The sequence below is a fragment of the Populus nigra genome, chromosome 5 (genome assembly GCF_951802175.1).
Source record: "Populus nigra chromosome 5, ddPopNigr1.1, whole genome shotgun sequence".
Taxonomy (NCBI): Eukaryota; Viridiplantae; Streptophyta; class Magnoliopsida; order Malpighiales; family Salicaceae; genus Populus; species Populus nigra.
The window spans coordinates 20,533,505-20,548,657 of NC_084856.1; the positions used below are offsets into that span (position 1 = coordinate 20,533,505).

The 15,153-nt window shown below is 32.3% G+C and overlaps 2 protein-coding genes across 3 annotated transcripts; one reads left to right on the plus strand and one right to left on the minus strand.

Annotated features, from left to right (window-relative positions):
- Nucleotides 1-1,971: 1,971 nt before the first annotated feature.
- On the minus strand, nucleotides 1,972-5,853 carry LOC133693159 (sec-independent protein translocase protein TATA, chloroplastic-like). Its single transcript, XM_062114314.1, has 2 exons — nucleotides 5,384-5,853; nucleotides 1,972-2,250 (listed from the first exon to the last, which is right to left on the minus strand). The coding sequence occupies exons 1-2, from the start codon at nucleotides 5,693-5,695 to the stop codon at nucleotides 2,116-2,118; spliced, it is 447 nt and encodes a 148-aa protein (XP_061970298.1). The 5' UTR covers nucleotides 5,696-5,853; the 3' UTR covers nucleotides 1,972-2,115.
- Nucleotides 5,854-11,874: 6,021 nt separating this feature from the next.
- On the plus strand, nucleotides 11,875-14,902 carry LOC133695269 (uncharacterized). 2 transcript variants are annotated; one of them, XM_062117182.1, is made up of 4 exons: nucleotides 11,875-12,233; nucleotides 13,150-13,260; nucleotides 13,349-14,261; nucleotides 14,348-14,902. In XM_062117182.1, the coding sequence occupies exons 1-4, from the start codon at nucleotides 11,988-11,990 to the stop codon at nucleotides 14,572-14,574; spliced, it is 1,497 nt and encodes a 498-aa protein (XP_061973166.1). In that variant the 5' UTR covers nucleotides 11,875-11,987; the 3' UTR covers nucleotides 14,575-14,902. The 2 variants fall into 2 exon arrangements, with proteins under 2 accessions (XP_061973166.1, XP_061973167.1); XM_062117183.1 differs by having other exon boundaries at nucleotides 14,351-14,902.
- The last annotated feature ends 251 nt before the right edge of the window (nucleotides 14,903-15,153 follow it).

The following is a 15,153-nucleotide window of genomic DNA, read 5'->3' on the forward strand; positions in this document are numbered from 1 at the left end:
GCGACTGTGGTTATGTGTTAATCTAAAATTTAAATCTACTAACTCCTAAGTTCATGATATAGGTTTAAAAAATCAAAAGTGCTTGATTGTTTACAGTAATTCTGAATAATAAAGTAACGGGGCTACCTCATGTAATAATCCTACCCTCTCTAAGTGTTGGTTGCGTTATTCTATCCTTCTTCAATCTATCCCAAGGTTGTCAATTCCGTTCCGTTCCGTCCGGAATGGCCGAAACATTCCATACCAATTCAAAAAACGAAACAAAACGGAACAAATTTCATCTCATTTTAAATCTCGGTCCGTTCCGGATTTTTCGGCTAAATTCCGCCCGAAACGTTCCGGTTCCATTCCACATGTTCCGTTCCGCTCTTGAAAAGCCATTGAATCAAATTGAACCTTATTCAATTTAATTAATTAAACCACCCAATTATAAAAAGCTTTTTTTTATTACTATTTTCTATAATAATGATATTAATAATAACATTGAAAATTATTATTACTATTTTCATTAACAATGATATTAATTTTTTAAAATTAGATTTATCACTAATATATATGGTTTATATTCATGTTGTTTTTTTCATGTTTATATTTTGTAGGAATTTGAGCAAAACAAGGGATGCTTTAGATTTCATTAGCCTTAATAACATTGACCTAACTTTATATTTAAAATATTTGTGTTAAAACATTTTACTTTCATAATATTTTGATATTTTGTTTAAGTTGAATTACTTTAAGTTAAAAATCTATTTATTCTTGACTATTTAGAAATATTTTAAATTTTGAAATTATATTTGTTTGGCATTGTGTTTGTATTGCATAATTTATAATTAATTTATCTTGAATTTGAATTATGTTTGTTGAATATATATATATATGAACAGTACAACCCCGAAACGGCACGCCGAAACACTCCGAAACTGAAACATTCTGTTCCAATTGAAAAAACGAAACATCTACCGAAACGGAATTGACAACCTTGATCTATCCACCCACACAATTAGCTGTGACAATAATGGTGGTAATGTGACAAATTTGATATCTTCATTTCTTTAATGATAGCACTATGATGATGATAATAGAAACTTTCTGTCTCACCAACTTTTTCCATCAGACTTTGCTGATTCTTTTGTACTTCGAACTTTATATATATATATATATATGGACATCATCTGTAATCCAGTAGAAAATTAAGTCTTTCGGTCATCAAGGTAGTTGGGTTTTTAACAGGTCTTGATGTGTTTTTAACATGTCTTGATGTGTTTAGGCTTTTATTAACTTAACTGAGAAATGTTTTACATTTTCTCATTTCTGGTAGGCTTATCATTGGAATGTCAGCTATCACTTAAAACAATATCCTGTGGGCACGAAACCATTGTTAAAGGATCACCAAGAAAGAACAACAACGCATTTTTTGGCCTGTTTTAATTTGAATAGGCTCCAGCTTTGATTACCAAGCCCGCACGAAATCAATGACAATGAAGGGAAAGGAAAAGGAAAGGCTCTGGTTGTTGCCAATTTTGATGTGAATAAATTTGAGACCGAATTCTAATTCTGGAATTATATCAGAAAAAGAAAACTATCCATATTTAGTTAGAGGGACAAAAATAAATATAAAATAAATCAGTTTCTAAAACAATTTTGAAATATATATATTCAAAATAGAAAATACAAAAAATCATGTCCCTCTATTTCTATTATTTCCATCTCCATCTCTCTTGTGCTACTCTTAAATCTGGAAAATTGTCTGCAGGTCCATAGCACAGCTAATACCTACATTTCATTTTCATCTTTCAAGTGATTATGCAGTCCGGCCGATGATATCACAAATTCCAGACAGCCCCGGCTCAATTTAGTCCTCAAAGACATGATTGAGAATTCATTTGCAAAAAATGTTACATTTCCTGCCAAGGTTGTAAGCCAGCTAACCTAGTCTGTCAACTTCTTTATCAGGCATCATGAACAACAGACTAGAGAATCATGGAAATTTTACTACTGCCAAATTATGACTTCTCCGGGATCTACATTGCAGATGAATATGAATAATTTGATCTAAACACCAAGGTACGATAACTAAAAACTGAGAAAAAGTAGCAACTACATATTTCTATAAACTCATACACTCTCCTTTGAGCTTGAGACTTCAATGTCATGTTTCTTCTCTTCACTTATTGTTGTAGGTTGCTCTCCAGGAGTATCCGATGTGGAATCTGGTTCCTTTTTAAGCTCAGACTCAAATTCTTTTGCTGCCTGCAAATTTACATGAGTACAAGTCCTTGAACGAGGCAGGAATAGAAATGTAAATAAATCTTGCCAGGAATTGTGAAAAGCGAGACCAATTCTCACTTCTCAGGGTATATATAGGTTTAGAAACAAGCTTTAAAAAAGACAACAACAACGAGCAATTATCTTTAGGTCAAGGAAGTAGAAAGACCCAATTTATTGTTATTTTTTCTTCACCTCCTTACATCAGGTTGCTTTCCCATCTTTTAAATATTTTTATCTCTACCAGAAATTCACCGGAGGGTCCTTAGAGATCCTTATAAAATTGATCACTCCGTTACAGTTCATTAACTTGTGTAGACATTAAAATGAGTCCATTTTGCTATTTATTTTTATCATTTAATTTGACATCAATTTTCCCGAAACTTATTTTACAAGTCCACTGCTTGATTGATGATTTCTTGAACTTTCTTTCAGAATATCCTCCTATATCTTGCCATAAAATTACATCATCCATCTGTGTACTATTTATTGATTCGATATCAAGTGGGATTCTGCATACCCCCAAGTAACATGACCAGCCAATTCCAACAATAACAACCACCCTCCAAAAATTTCATTACTTTTCTATGATGCATGTGGCCTTTACACTCAAGGGGAAAAAAAGAAGCATTTGAGACTTGCAAACATCTGTAGAAAACCAAAGAAGCATCTAAAGACGAGCAAAAGCAGGAAGCTTAGTCCTCAAGATAGAATTAAAGCAAACACACATACAAGAGAATGAAACAGCTTTCTGAAAATAGAAAACCACAAGTTAACAGGGGCCCAGGTTCTTTGGTTTGAAAGAGTCATATGCCACTAACATAGAAAAAACACATGAGCAAGAATCATCACGGCATGATGCCATCCAAAAGCAGTGTGTTTAGAGCACAGGCTGTATCAAATGTCCTTAATGTCAATGCTCAGAGACAAAGGACACTGATATTGCTATGAAATGCCTTAAAAGCATAGAACACTGCCATGCATATTTACAAGGAACTCTCCGGTGAAAGAGAATTTTGATGGAAGGAACACTAAGTTGATGCATGTTTTTTCTAGCAATAGATTTCTGTAAGCTTTGGGAAAAGAATAAACTTCGAAGAACTTCCAAAAAAACATTTCAGACAAACCTTTTTTCTTGTAACCGGAAAGTTCCTTTCACAATATAGGCCTACCCTCAACCCCCAAAGAGTTACCACTGATATAATTTACAAGTCTAGGAAAAAGAGAAACAGAAAAATACTTGCAAACAGCAACCATGAAGGTCAGCATGGACCTAACCCACAAGTCACTTCTTCAATCAAGTCCTAGTTAAGGGCAAAAATGTTCCTTGAAAGGATATAAAACAGGTCACGCGACATTTAAAATGATCAGATCTACTCCAGTTTTAAAACTTGAGTAAACTAAAAGTGGCTTGAATCTGAAATTATGCATTTGGTATGGTCCCAAAATAAGTTCCTTTATCTTCATCAATGCCAGTCTTTAATTTGTACCACGTCAACTCAAAGCTGTAACTTCTATTCTTTTTATTTTTCTGAACCAGGCTGTAAATTCTGTGTGTCCATCTTTCACTGACACCCGAGTGTTCTGTCAAAAGGAGAGACTATAGGGATGCATGCACATCAGCGTGTGCACACACATTGGAAAGTCTGTGTAGGCATAACAAGACAATTTAAGACCGCATGTGGTATGGCAATTGGGAATCCATTTACCCCAATTACAGTTCTCGGAACTGTTTGGTTCTGCAAAGCAACTGATGGGGCACACCCCAGATGAGTGTTTTTCTCCATTTTGAATAAAGCTACAAATCAATGATTTTTTTTTTTTTTTTGTTGAGGAAAGATAACACCATTACAATTGCAAATCCTCTGTGAAAGATCCTAAAGTACCATCAACAAACCATCCTGCCAAACATCATTCTCACCTAACTTTATCTCCATGGGTGCTTTTCTGCAGACACCCTTTTTCTTCGTCAAAATTGTAAAAACCAGACCAGCTCAAGAACCATTCTTTGCACAGGACTGGATTCAAAGTTCAGACGCCTAGAAAAAGTAAAAAGTTCTGCCAAGTCTAGCTCGAGCTCCACCAAATGGGGATAGGACAGAACTGTTTTGTATAAAGATATTATAAGCAGAAAACTGAATTTAAGGTTTCGTTTCTATTATGTTCTGTTTACTATCAAAAAGCAATTACAGCGAAGGTCAACAGTAATGACATGTTAGGCTTTATAGCTTTTACATGCCAACTTGGTTAGCATGTTAACATTACATGGTCTGTGTCTCAATAATTAAGCCTTGACCCTTATTTTAGTTAGTAAGTTCAAATTGCAACCTAAGGATAGTGAATGCAAGCATCCTGAGGATATAAATTCAGTGGAAGATGAAACTAGTAAACAATTGATAAAGAACAAAAAGGTGGTGTAAAAGTGAGGAAGGGTAGCGGGGGCTTCGGACTTGAGTAATATGACTACCAATAAACCAAACTTCTAACCAATCCTAAAAGTTAACGGCAAGATGAAACTACAACAAGCAATGTCACCAAAAAGGAGAGGATTGCGTAATAGAAAATAGATAGTCAACTAACATGTCCACTTATCCAAGCAAGTACAATATGATTATAGAAATGCACATCAACCAGAAAGCAACAACTGCCATACAAATAGCCCCCGATATGACAAGCCCAGAACCAATATTGAAGCTCAATTGATCAGACCGTTCTGATGAGAAGATGTATGAACAAAGTTTACAACTTCACAGACTAAACTCAATCTTATGCATCTATTTTGGGATATCGGGAGTCCATTTAACTGAAACCAACCAACATAGCAGACAAATGTTGCAAGAATGTACCTTGAACCACTTTTGTCCCACTTTTTTCTTAATACCCAAAAAAAACAACCATAACTGAAACAAGTAACAATCTTTCATCTCACTTTCTGTTCTTTTGCTCATATTTAATTCTGGATCTAAGATGAAATTGCCAAACTTAATTAATACTTGGTTAAGTTAAACTAAATTTCCAATCATTTTCACTACCCAGATACCTAAACAGCATAACAAACAACAAAGTTCAAAACTTTCTATCACTTGAAAACCAAAGAGTACCAGAAGGAACTACTAACCTGTTGGAAGCTTTTGACAGTCTTGCCAATACTCCTTCCCACTTCAGGCAATTGCTTGGGCCCAAAAAGCAAAGTAGCCACTCCAGCAATAACAACCAGTTCAGGGACTCCTAGACCAAACAAAGCATTGCAAGTTAGACCCTTTTTAGCCCTCTGACTTCTACTTCTTGTTTTGCCAAGAACCAGAGAATTATAGGACTTGCTGGATTTGTTGAAGAAAGCAGTGGTGTTAAAGAAGGTGGATTGAGAAGAAGAGAAGGGAAGACAAGGTGGGGGTTTTGGAAAAGACAGAGTTATTGATGAGATCTCCATGATCAAGGTTTTTTTTTTTTTTCCTTCTTGGACTTCTGGGTTTTGAGGAGAGTTTTGGCTGCTGGGTTTGTAGAGAAGGGGTTCACATCATAGATGGGGTGGGGATGGAGGCTTTTGGACTTTTTGACCTCATGTGTTTTGTTTTGTGGAATGTGTGTTGTAGATTTTCTGCTTACTACTCGTAGTATCATTTAGATTATTCTAGTTTTGTTCATAACAAGCTGGAATTTAGGGTTTAAAAAAATTTATTCCTTTTAGGTATGTGTTTAATATCATTATATACTTAGTATAAGTTTTGAAAAGTATAGAGTTTTCTCTTAAAAAAAACCTTGTTTCATCCATTCAAATCTTGAATTTCTTATTCCAATTAAGAGTCGTGATTTTTGAAAAATTGATTTGCGCATGTCAACAAGATACAAGAGAGTTTGGTGCTGGTTTTTATTTGGAAATTTAAGATTATGATATATATTTTTAAAAAATATTATTTTTTAGGAAATATTTTAAAATATTTTTTAAAATTTATTTTTAACATTATCACATCATAAACTATTTTAAAACACTAAAAAATAATTTAATTTGAAACAAAAAACAAATATTTTTTAAAAAAATACAACTGAATCACGAAAACAAATATATTCTTAATTAATTTATGATATATTATTTGAATCCCTCGATCCCTCAAAGATATTCTTTTAAGTTATGGAGGGGGGAGTTCATCTTTTTTCTTTTTTTTTTGGAAATGGTTAGGGTAATAGAAGTTATTGCGTGAATTGCTTGCCATGTGAATTCCATCAAAGTCCAAGTTGCGGTGGAGTTAGGCCTAATAATTCCGCGATGCACATTTGCAAATAATTTTGACTTGAAACTATTTCATATTTGATTCCATGCGATGATTTAAAAAAAAATTCTCTTGGTATTGAAATTCAAACTTTATAGTTACTAATATGATAGCCACTAGAAACTTGTATGGTTGTTAATTTCAGGACTAAAAAAATTAGTAAAGATACACACAAGCTAACCTAAATATCTACATTAATTAAAAAAAATAAAAATGCTTGAGAATTTCCATTTGAATCTTATCTTACGAACATGGAAGAATCATAAAAAATTTCATCACCACTAGCAAACGATAGTTGTGAAATCCGGTTTAGTTAGCTAACTAATCAATTTAGAATCTAATCAATTCAGGATTAAAATTAAATAAAATTTAAAAAAATAATAAGAAAATATAAAAATCTAGTTTGATTTGATGGCTTAATCAAAAAATTAATTGTAGCTTTTATTTATTTTTTAATAAAAATGATTGTGTTTTGATATATATATATATATATATAAAAAGTTAAAGTTGACCCATTCAAAACCTATAATTTATGGCTTGGGCTAGGTCAACTATTATATCTGGTTTAAAAACTATGCTTCTACCTTTAAACTTGTTGGATTGGATAATTTTTTTATATAAAAAAAAACTAATTTAGAGAATGATTGTTTTCATTTCTTTTGATTTTTCGGAAATAGAGGTTGGACGGCATTATTGAAGCAGAAAAGATAAGAAAGTAACGAGGGACAGCTACTGCGATTCTATCAGCGAGAAGAATTTGGATCACGCATGGAGGACGATGGACCTAGAACTCATAACTACATATATGAGAAGAATCAATACGCACTGGGATATCATTACAATGGCATAGAGCATGTATGGCGAACTCTCCAATGTCAAGAGATCGTGAATATCTCTTATAAGCAGTAGACGAGGCCGAGGCCGCCGCCGCCGCCGCCGCTAAACAAGAGTACCCATACTCTTTTTGGCTAAGCTGGTCCCATACCAAACCATACCCATATTTCTGCCACCATGTATTTTACACCAAAGTAAATAAAAAAAAAGGTATTTTAGAATACCTCTTTTTATATGTAATAATAATAATAACAACAACAACAGCAGCAACAAGAACAACAAATGGCAACACCACCACCTCCTCCAAGCACCACCGAACTAGCCTTCGAACCTTTGCCCTTCTGCATTGTGCATCAGGCACAAGCCAGAAAGCTACAAGGTAGGCTGGTATCCTTCTCTCTTTTAAATATTTTAAATTAGTATACCGAGGCTTTAATGTACCATTTATTCGTTCCTTCTACCAACTTGTTTCTATTTATTAAGTACAAAATCATCATTTTCAGTTAATTGCTCATAAACCATGTCATGAACCCATGGAAGTCACTGGTCGGATTGCAAGATGTGCGAGCCAAAAAAAAAACGGTGTTTTACATTAAATTACTTTAGAATTTATGGTTTTTGTTCTTCTTTAACTGAACCAATGATCTTTTGGATCATCAGGTTAAACTCAAACAATGAGGATTATCGGTGCCAATCATTTTTTTTTTAATTGTTAAATATGCATAACATGTTAACCTAATAAATGTCATAACATGTTAACCTAATAAATGTATTTAAAATCTGACTTGAATTAAATTTAAATTTAATATTGATTTGGTTAAATCTAAAAAGATTTCATTGTTTAATTAATCTGTCAAATTAATGAATCATGTTTGTTTTTGCAATTTAAAAGTATTTTTAAAAAAGTTTAAATTTTTTTTATTTTTTTTACTTTAAATTAATATGTTTTGATGTTTTTAGATCATTTTGATATACTGATATCAAAATTAATTTTAAAAAAATAAAAAAAATATTATTTTAATATCTTTCTAAATAAAAAACACTTTAAAATATAACCCTAACCGAACTTCCAAACTCATGTTATTTATATCTATATTTTTAGTATTGCAATTTCGACTATTTATGGTTTTTATTTATATAAATAATTCCAAAGTAATAGATACAAATCATTCCACTTAGAACCCTTTATTTGTTTATCAAAATAAATAAAAATATTTTAACAAATATATATACACGTAATGTATATATAGTTTACCAAATAAAAAAATAAAAATAGAATTATGTTTTAATGGTTTTTAATGAAACAAATGTACTTATTATATGTGAAATAAAAAATAATCTTATCCATTAAAATAAAATAAAAACAATAAATAAAGTGGCAATAACCTCGGCTGGTGACATATTTCACTTCAAGTTACTTACCTCAATTTACAAGGCAAACAAACTGTTGAATTAGCTCGAGGCTCTCATAAATCATTTCTGCTGGAAGAGATTTCAGGATTGATATTCTGCTTATTTTCATAATCAAGAACATAGACCAATTAGCAACATTCAAATAATAATAATAAAGGAAAGAATTGACCCTTACCTTATCAACAAAAATATAGGATTCAGATCCCTCTCTTGTTCATTTTATTGTTAATTATAAAAAATCAAAATAGTTGATCTATCATCCGGCCGAGGTCAAAGTTCTAAGCTTGATTTGTGAGTTAAATGGGCTAACTAAAGTCAATTAAAACGTTATTATTTTAATTTTTTAAAGTTAAAACAACATCATTTAATTTCTTTTTAAAAAAATAAAATCAAGTTTCTCAACAAGTCATGAATTAACCAACTATATTGACTAGATCAACTTTAAATTAACTTTTTTTTTTTACACTCAAACCAGGTCAGGGCTGTGTTGTCTAAATCCTAAGTTAACATATCTAATTGGATCGGATTTAATAACTATGATTCAGATCCTAATCTTGATTCTCAAATTAAAACTAGTATAAGATGTTATTCTATCTTGTTTCTTATCTATCTAAAACAAAATAAGATACAACTAGTTGTGGGCCTATACTATGTCGCAATGCTTGTTTTTTATGTAAAAAATAATGTTTAGGTATTGCAAACACATTTTTAAGCATGAAGAAAATTCAAGTCATATACCCAACCGAGTTAAATAAATTGATTTTATTTTGATTATATGATACAAAAAATAGACAATGATGACAGATGGATTTTTTTTTAAATAAAAAACAATATAGCTCAATTCTTGGCTCATTAAGTATGGAATGATGAAATTAGGTTAAAAGGTGAGAAAACCAGCCCAATTTAACATGAGTTAGCATGAAAAAGTTGTAACCCAAGTAGTAAAGGTTGAGCCAGCACAGTTAACCCGTCAAATTCATAACCTAGATTATTAGATCAGGATAACCCGATAGAAAAGAAAACGAAAAAAAATTACAAAACTTTTTTTTTTTTAAAAAATAATGTTGAATGATGAAAGCTGAAAAGAAAATGAGTTAAAAAATGTCAACTCGGATTAACTTTTCAAACCTATGACCCAAGTCGTTAGACCGAAAGCACCCTATCTGAAAAAACCACAATGCTTAATATCCAACCAATCAAATGTTAAAAGATAAAATTGAAAAAAAAAATTTCAATTATACAAAAGGATCCAAAATAATAAATAATAATTAAAAGAATGAGGATCAAAAATGAAAAAAAAAATTGAATGAAGGGTGAAATTGAAAAGCAAAACCAATTTAATAAAGGGACAAAAAACAATCAAAAGAATAAGGATCAAAATTAAAATTATAATTTTTTTTTATTAAAGGGTGGGATTGAAAAGAAAAAAAAATTTAATAAAAGGACAAAAAAAAATAATAAAAAGAAGGAGGATCAAATTGAAAAAACAATGACAAATTAGAGTATCAAATTTAAAATAAATCAAAATCTTACAAAAAGGCTAGGAACAAAAATCAGAAATCAAAAGAAAAATGATCGAATTTGACATCTTAATAAATAAGAGGACAACTATGAATTTTTGGATAGCTAGTGCAATTTTCTAGGAGAGAAGAGAGAAAAGTAAAGAATAAATAAAAAATACGCTATTGATGTCGCACCATTACTCCAACGCCGCCACCTGTCATCACGAAAAAAAGAGGATGCCACAACAATTCCAATAGCTTGATAGAAGCTGGTGTTAGGGGGTTAAGAGGCGTCACCCACACCGTCAAAAGAGGGCGAGCACCTCCCTCATGCTAGCCACTTTTTATATTTTAATTATATTTTATATTTATTAAAATATCAAATTACCCTTTAGCCAACTTAATAATAACAAAAAAACCAGTATGAAAATACAAAAAAAAGACCTGGATGCCAATTTACAGATTTTTACTTTCAAGTTTATTTTAATCATTTCAATATTCTTTTAAAATATAAAAAAATTATTTTTTCTCCATCAATATGATAATAATGGATGAAACTTATGAACAAATATTACTGCCCCTAAAAGCCATTTCGATGATTTTTTTGTGGAAATAATAAAATTGTCATTATATTGGTTAAGTGAACAGTAACTTTGAATTTGTATGAAAAGTGTTTTTCCAAGACAGATTAGCTTTGTTTAATAGTTGTTAAATGCGTCCTGTATTTGCTTATAAGTTTAAGTCCTCTCTAGAGCTTAATTAAAAAAAATTAGGATAATTACAAAAACCTCTCTATAATTTGATTTTAATTTCACTCTCTCTATATATTTTTATAAATTACACTTTTCATCTTATTGTTTATATATACAATAATAGTTTACATTCTCAACAATGTATTTTATTTAACTTTTTATTTAATTTATAATGTAAAATGTAATTTATAAAAGTATGAAGAGAAAATAAAATTTAGGTCAAACTATATAAGATTTTTTATAATCATCATAATTTTTTTTATTACCAGACTAAAGTAGTTTTTATTTTTTATTTTTATAGCAATTGCATGCGTGTGTTTTGTGTAGTGTGATACAAAATAGTTTTTAAAAGTGTTTTTTTACTTGAAAATATATTAAATTATTTTTATTTTAAAATTTCTTATTTATTTTTTTATAACAAATCAAAACTATTAAGAAAAACTAAAAAAAATAATATTTTAATATTTTTTTCGAATGTGATATATTTTTAAAACATATTCAAAAACAAAAACTACTGCATTTTTAAACACTTTATAATTTTTATAATTTCTATCATGATTTATAATAATCTTTTATCTTCTAACTATTAACATCAATTCCTTGATTGTTTAATCATTCTCTTTCTTAGTACTCGCAAATAAAATCAAGTTCTTATATAAATATTTTTTTTCCTGTTTTATGGGATTCTAATTCAACCATTCTAGAGCCTAATAATCTCTCACCTTGTGCAGCAACTCATCTAATTTCGGGTCTTGACCCGGGAAGACCTTGGCCCAAAACTAAACCCATTTATTAATAGCATTTGTTACCGTTGAAATTTGAATTTCAAAACTCCCCGCACCATCGCTACCGTCTCTCAGTCTCCATCCTTCTCTCTCAAAAAGAAAAACTCTAATTTTACCGTGGCTATAGATTTCTGGATCCTTTCTTTCTTTATCAGAATAGATTAAGAGATGAAGCAGTCTCAAGACATCTCAATGGCATCAAAATCATCTGTGAGGAAGCCACTGAAAGACTTATCAAATAACAATGGAAGATTTCTGAAATCTGTGAACCCCAAGAAAAAATGCAAGGAGATTGGTGAAAAGAAGAATGTTATTAGGGTCCAAGAACTACAACAACAACAACAAGATGATGACGACGGCTTTCTCGATCGCCTCTTGCTCGTCCAATCTGATCTCTCGTCTCTCACTAGCCAGGTACGTACGTACTTCTCCATATAAGACCAAATCTTGCATTTTTTATTTTGGTTTTTTTTTTGTGTCTGATACTGAGAAAAAATTGAAATTTCTTGATCTGTGTAGATTTAATTTTTTCCTACCCTGGTTTTGACACTGTATAAGCCCTCATAAATTGGACTCCTGTGCCTGATCTCTTTTTGTTTTTGGGGATCTGGGGCTTTTTAAAAATCAAAACTTCGAATTTATATATGTAATTCAATTAAAGGAATGGACAATTTGATCCTATGCTATGTTAGTGCCATGAGAAATGGAAACCCTGAAAGGACAAAAGGTTGCTTTTCGATTCTGAAACCAAGAAGAATCAAGAAGCTTACCCTAAAGAGAGAGAGAGAGAGAGTTCGAAACCATGATAGTTGAAGCAGGTTTTATAGAAAAAAAGAGGATGAACTTGCTCAATGATAAACTTGGAAAGTGGAGGATGATTGGAGCATGATTTTTTTTAAATCCAGCTTGTCTTAGCCAGCTACAAGCGATCTTTACATGTCACCGAAAAGGACTATTTTATGGTTATGATTAGTCAAACGGTTGCTTCTTCACTTTAATTCTCAGCTGCTGTTATTGAGCTGCAAGTGTTCAATATGTTAATGTATCAATATATGCTGCAATGCTCGTGGAATTAAACAGGATTGTTTAGTGGCACCTCGTTGTTTTATGTTCTTCAGTGATTGACTGGCAATAGCTAGTGACATGATGTCATCCTCTGAGATTGGGGTTCTTGTTATCATTTTTTTTCATAGTTTTGAGATTTACTTTGAGTATGTATTTCGTTGTTGGGTATTGTTTTGAAATATATATTATTCTCTTTTGTAAACATGTTTTAATTTCTTGTTTAAGTTGTAGATGTCTCATGCATTTTTAATCTATCAAATTACAGATAGATGAACTTGTTGCCCAAGCATTTAAATTGAAGGCCACAAGCAAAGAGGGAAGTGAAGAAATTGAATCTTTTATGCATGTTTTATCCAATATGCTGTCTTCTTTAAAGGTTATTCCTCTACCAGTTTCTTTCACGTTTTTATATCCCTTTGTGTCCACAAGTAATAGAGGCTTCAATTCTTGTTCAATTATTGCAGCCATGGGTCCCCAGATTTCAGAAGGTTCTTTCCAGTCATTTTGTGGAGCCTGAAAAAAAGTTACAACATAAAATTGTTTCTGAGATAACTGAAGATGGAAGCTTTGATGTTGATAGCCCAGATAAAATCAGAATGGATTCGTTGATCTCTCCTTCTCCCCTTGTATCCTGGCGAGCTGGCTGCAATGTTGAGAGAGGCAGACAACTATTTCTGCTAACACCCCTTCCTATATCAAAAACATTATCAGCTAGACATCAGGACATGCCTAAATTAGTATTTGAAAGGATTGCTTTGAATCCTGCTGTTGAGCCACCATCATTTTCTACTGTTTCTGGAGATGGAAATGAGGATTTACTTGTAGAAATGGCAACAAAGCCAACCCCAAGTAAGCCTGCTGATTCTGTTGCAACTGAAGGAAAACTTTACTGTGTTTCCTCCCCGGTGTTCTCAAAACAAAACCGCTCTGTTGTTATAACCCCATGCTTGAAGATGTCCCCTCCAAAATCTTGTGTGTTGCTCGAACCCATCTCTCATTCCTCTCATAAAGGCGATAATAGGTTTCGGAAGTCCACTCCGTTTCCGCATGGAATTCATTCACATATTTATGAATCCTCTGGCAGTGAAGGTTCTGAGGATCTGGCTATGAAGTACCCAGAGCTCTTAGGGATACAACGAGCTTATAAATCTAGAATGGGAATTAAAGATTTAGAGGCATCTCCAAACTGGTCCTTTTCACCTCCTAAAACTTGTGTTGTTTTGAAGCCACCAGTTGAGAAATCATTGGACATCAAAGCTGCTGATCACTGCTTGAAAGTCCATGCGCCTGTTTTGAATCAGCAAACAAATCCGACTCCCTCGAAAGAATACGGTGTTAAAGGAGGTTGTCATCAAATCAAGAAACCCTGCAATGAAGGTATTCATTCATTTCATGGTGTTCTTTGTTAAACTCTGATAGTATGTTGAACATTATCATAATCAAAAGTTCCTCTTTTTCAACAGAAGCCATATCAAGCAGCTCAAAAGTAACAATAGAAAGTACTCCTTTATGGAAGGAGTCTGAAAGCACAATAAGGACAGGGAAGCGTCCTGGTGAGAATACCCTGAAAAAGGAACTTTGGACAAAGTTTGAAGCAGCATCCACATATGGGTTCCGTCTGAATGCCTCTGCATTCCAAGGGACCGCAAAAAAAGGATTTCTTGACATGCTTGAAGAAGCTTCATTGTGACAAGGGAAGTCCAACGGCTCATGGTTTGAGATAACAAATATTCTAAAATGTGAGAAAGTTTTGACTTGCGAATCTCGCTGTATGGTATAGGTGTTTAGAACTGTCAATATCTTTTGTATGCGTACCCCACCACAGTCAATATTCCCAAAGGCATGGACTTGAAGCATTTCTTCAAGTAATCTTTGCAGTGTGAATGCAGTTATTCCAGGGAAGAAGTTTTGCAAGCACAAATAGTTCACTTCTGTTAATAGAACTTTCTAAAATGAACCACCAGGACCAGGGTATTATATAATGCTGGATTTGAGGTCCAGTTAATGCATTCTTCATCCATACTCTCGCTTTTCTCTTCATCTGCAGAGTTTGGTATGTTTCATAATTATTTGTCTTTACACGAGAAGATTAGCCACATCCATCCTCGGGTAATATCCCCTGTGCCTAAAACCCAACGAGGAATGAATAATTGAGTTTTCTACGCTTGCATAAAAATGGAAGCTGGGTATTTTGTCTTCTTGGTGCAAATGGAGGATAGATTTTGGAAAGTTACAATGCAATCTCAAGTTTCAAAGAAAATGCAGCAAG

What these genes read in the sequence shown, in the direction of transcription:
- LOC133695269 (XM_062117182.1), top strand. Translation starts at nt 11,988, where the DNA reads ATGAAGCAGTCTCAAGACATCTCAATGGCATCAAAATCATCTGTGAGG. An exon ending in TCTCGTCTCTCACTAGCCAG is followed by an intron (nt 12,234 to 13,149) that starts GTACGTACGTAC and finishes ATCAAATTACAG; the next exon opens with ATAGATGAACTTGTTGCCCA. An exon ending in CAAGAAACCCTGCAATGAAG is followed by an intron (nt 14,262 to 14,347) that starts GTATTCATTCAT and finishes CTTTTTCAACAG; the next exon opens with AAGCCATATCAAGCAGCTCA.
- LOC133693159 (XM_062114314.1), bottom strand. Translation starts at nt 5,695, where the DNA reads ATGGAGATCTCATCAATAACTCTGTCTTTTCCAAAACCCCCACCTTGT. An exon ending in CTGTCAAAAGCTTCCAACAG is followed by an intron (nt 2,251 to 5,383) that starts GTTAGTAGTTCC and finishes GTAAATTTGCAG; the next exon opens with GCAGCAAAAGAATTTGAGTC.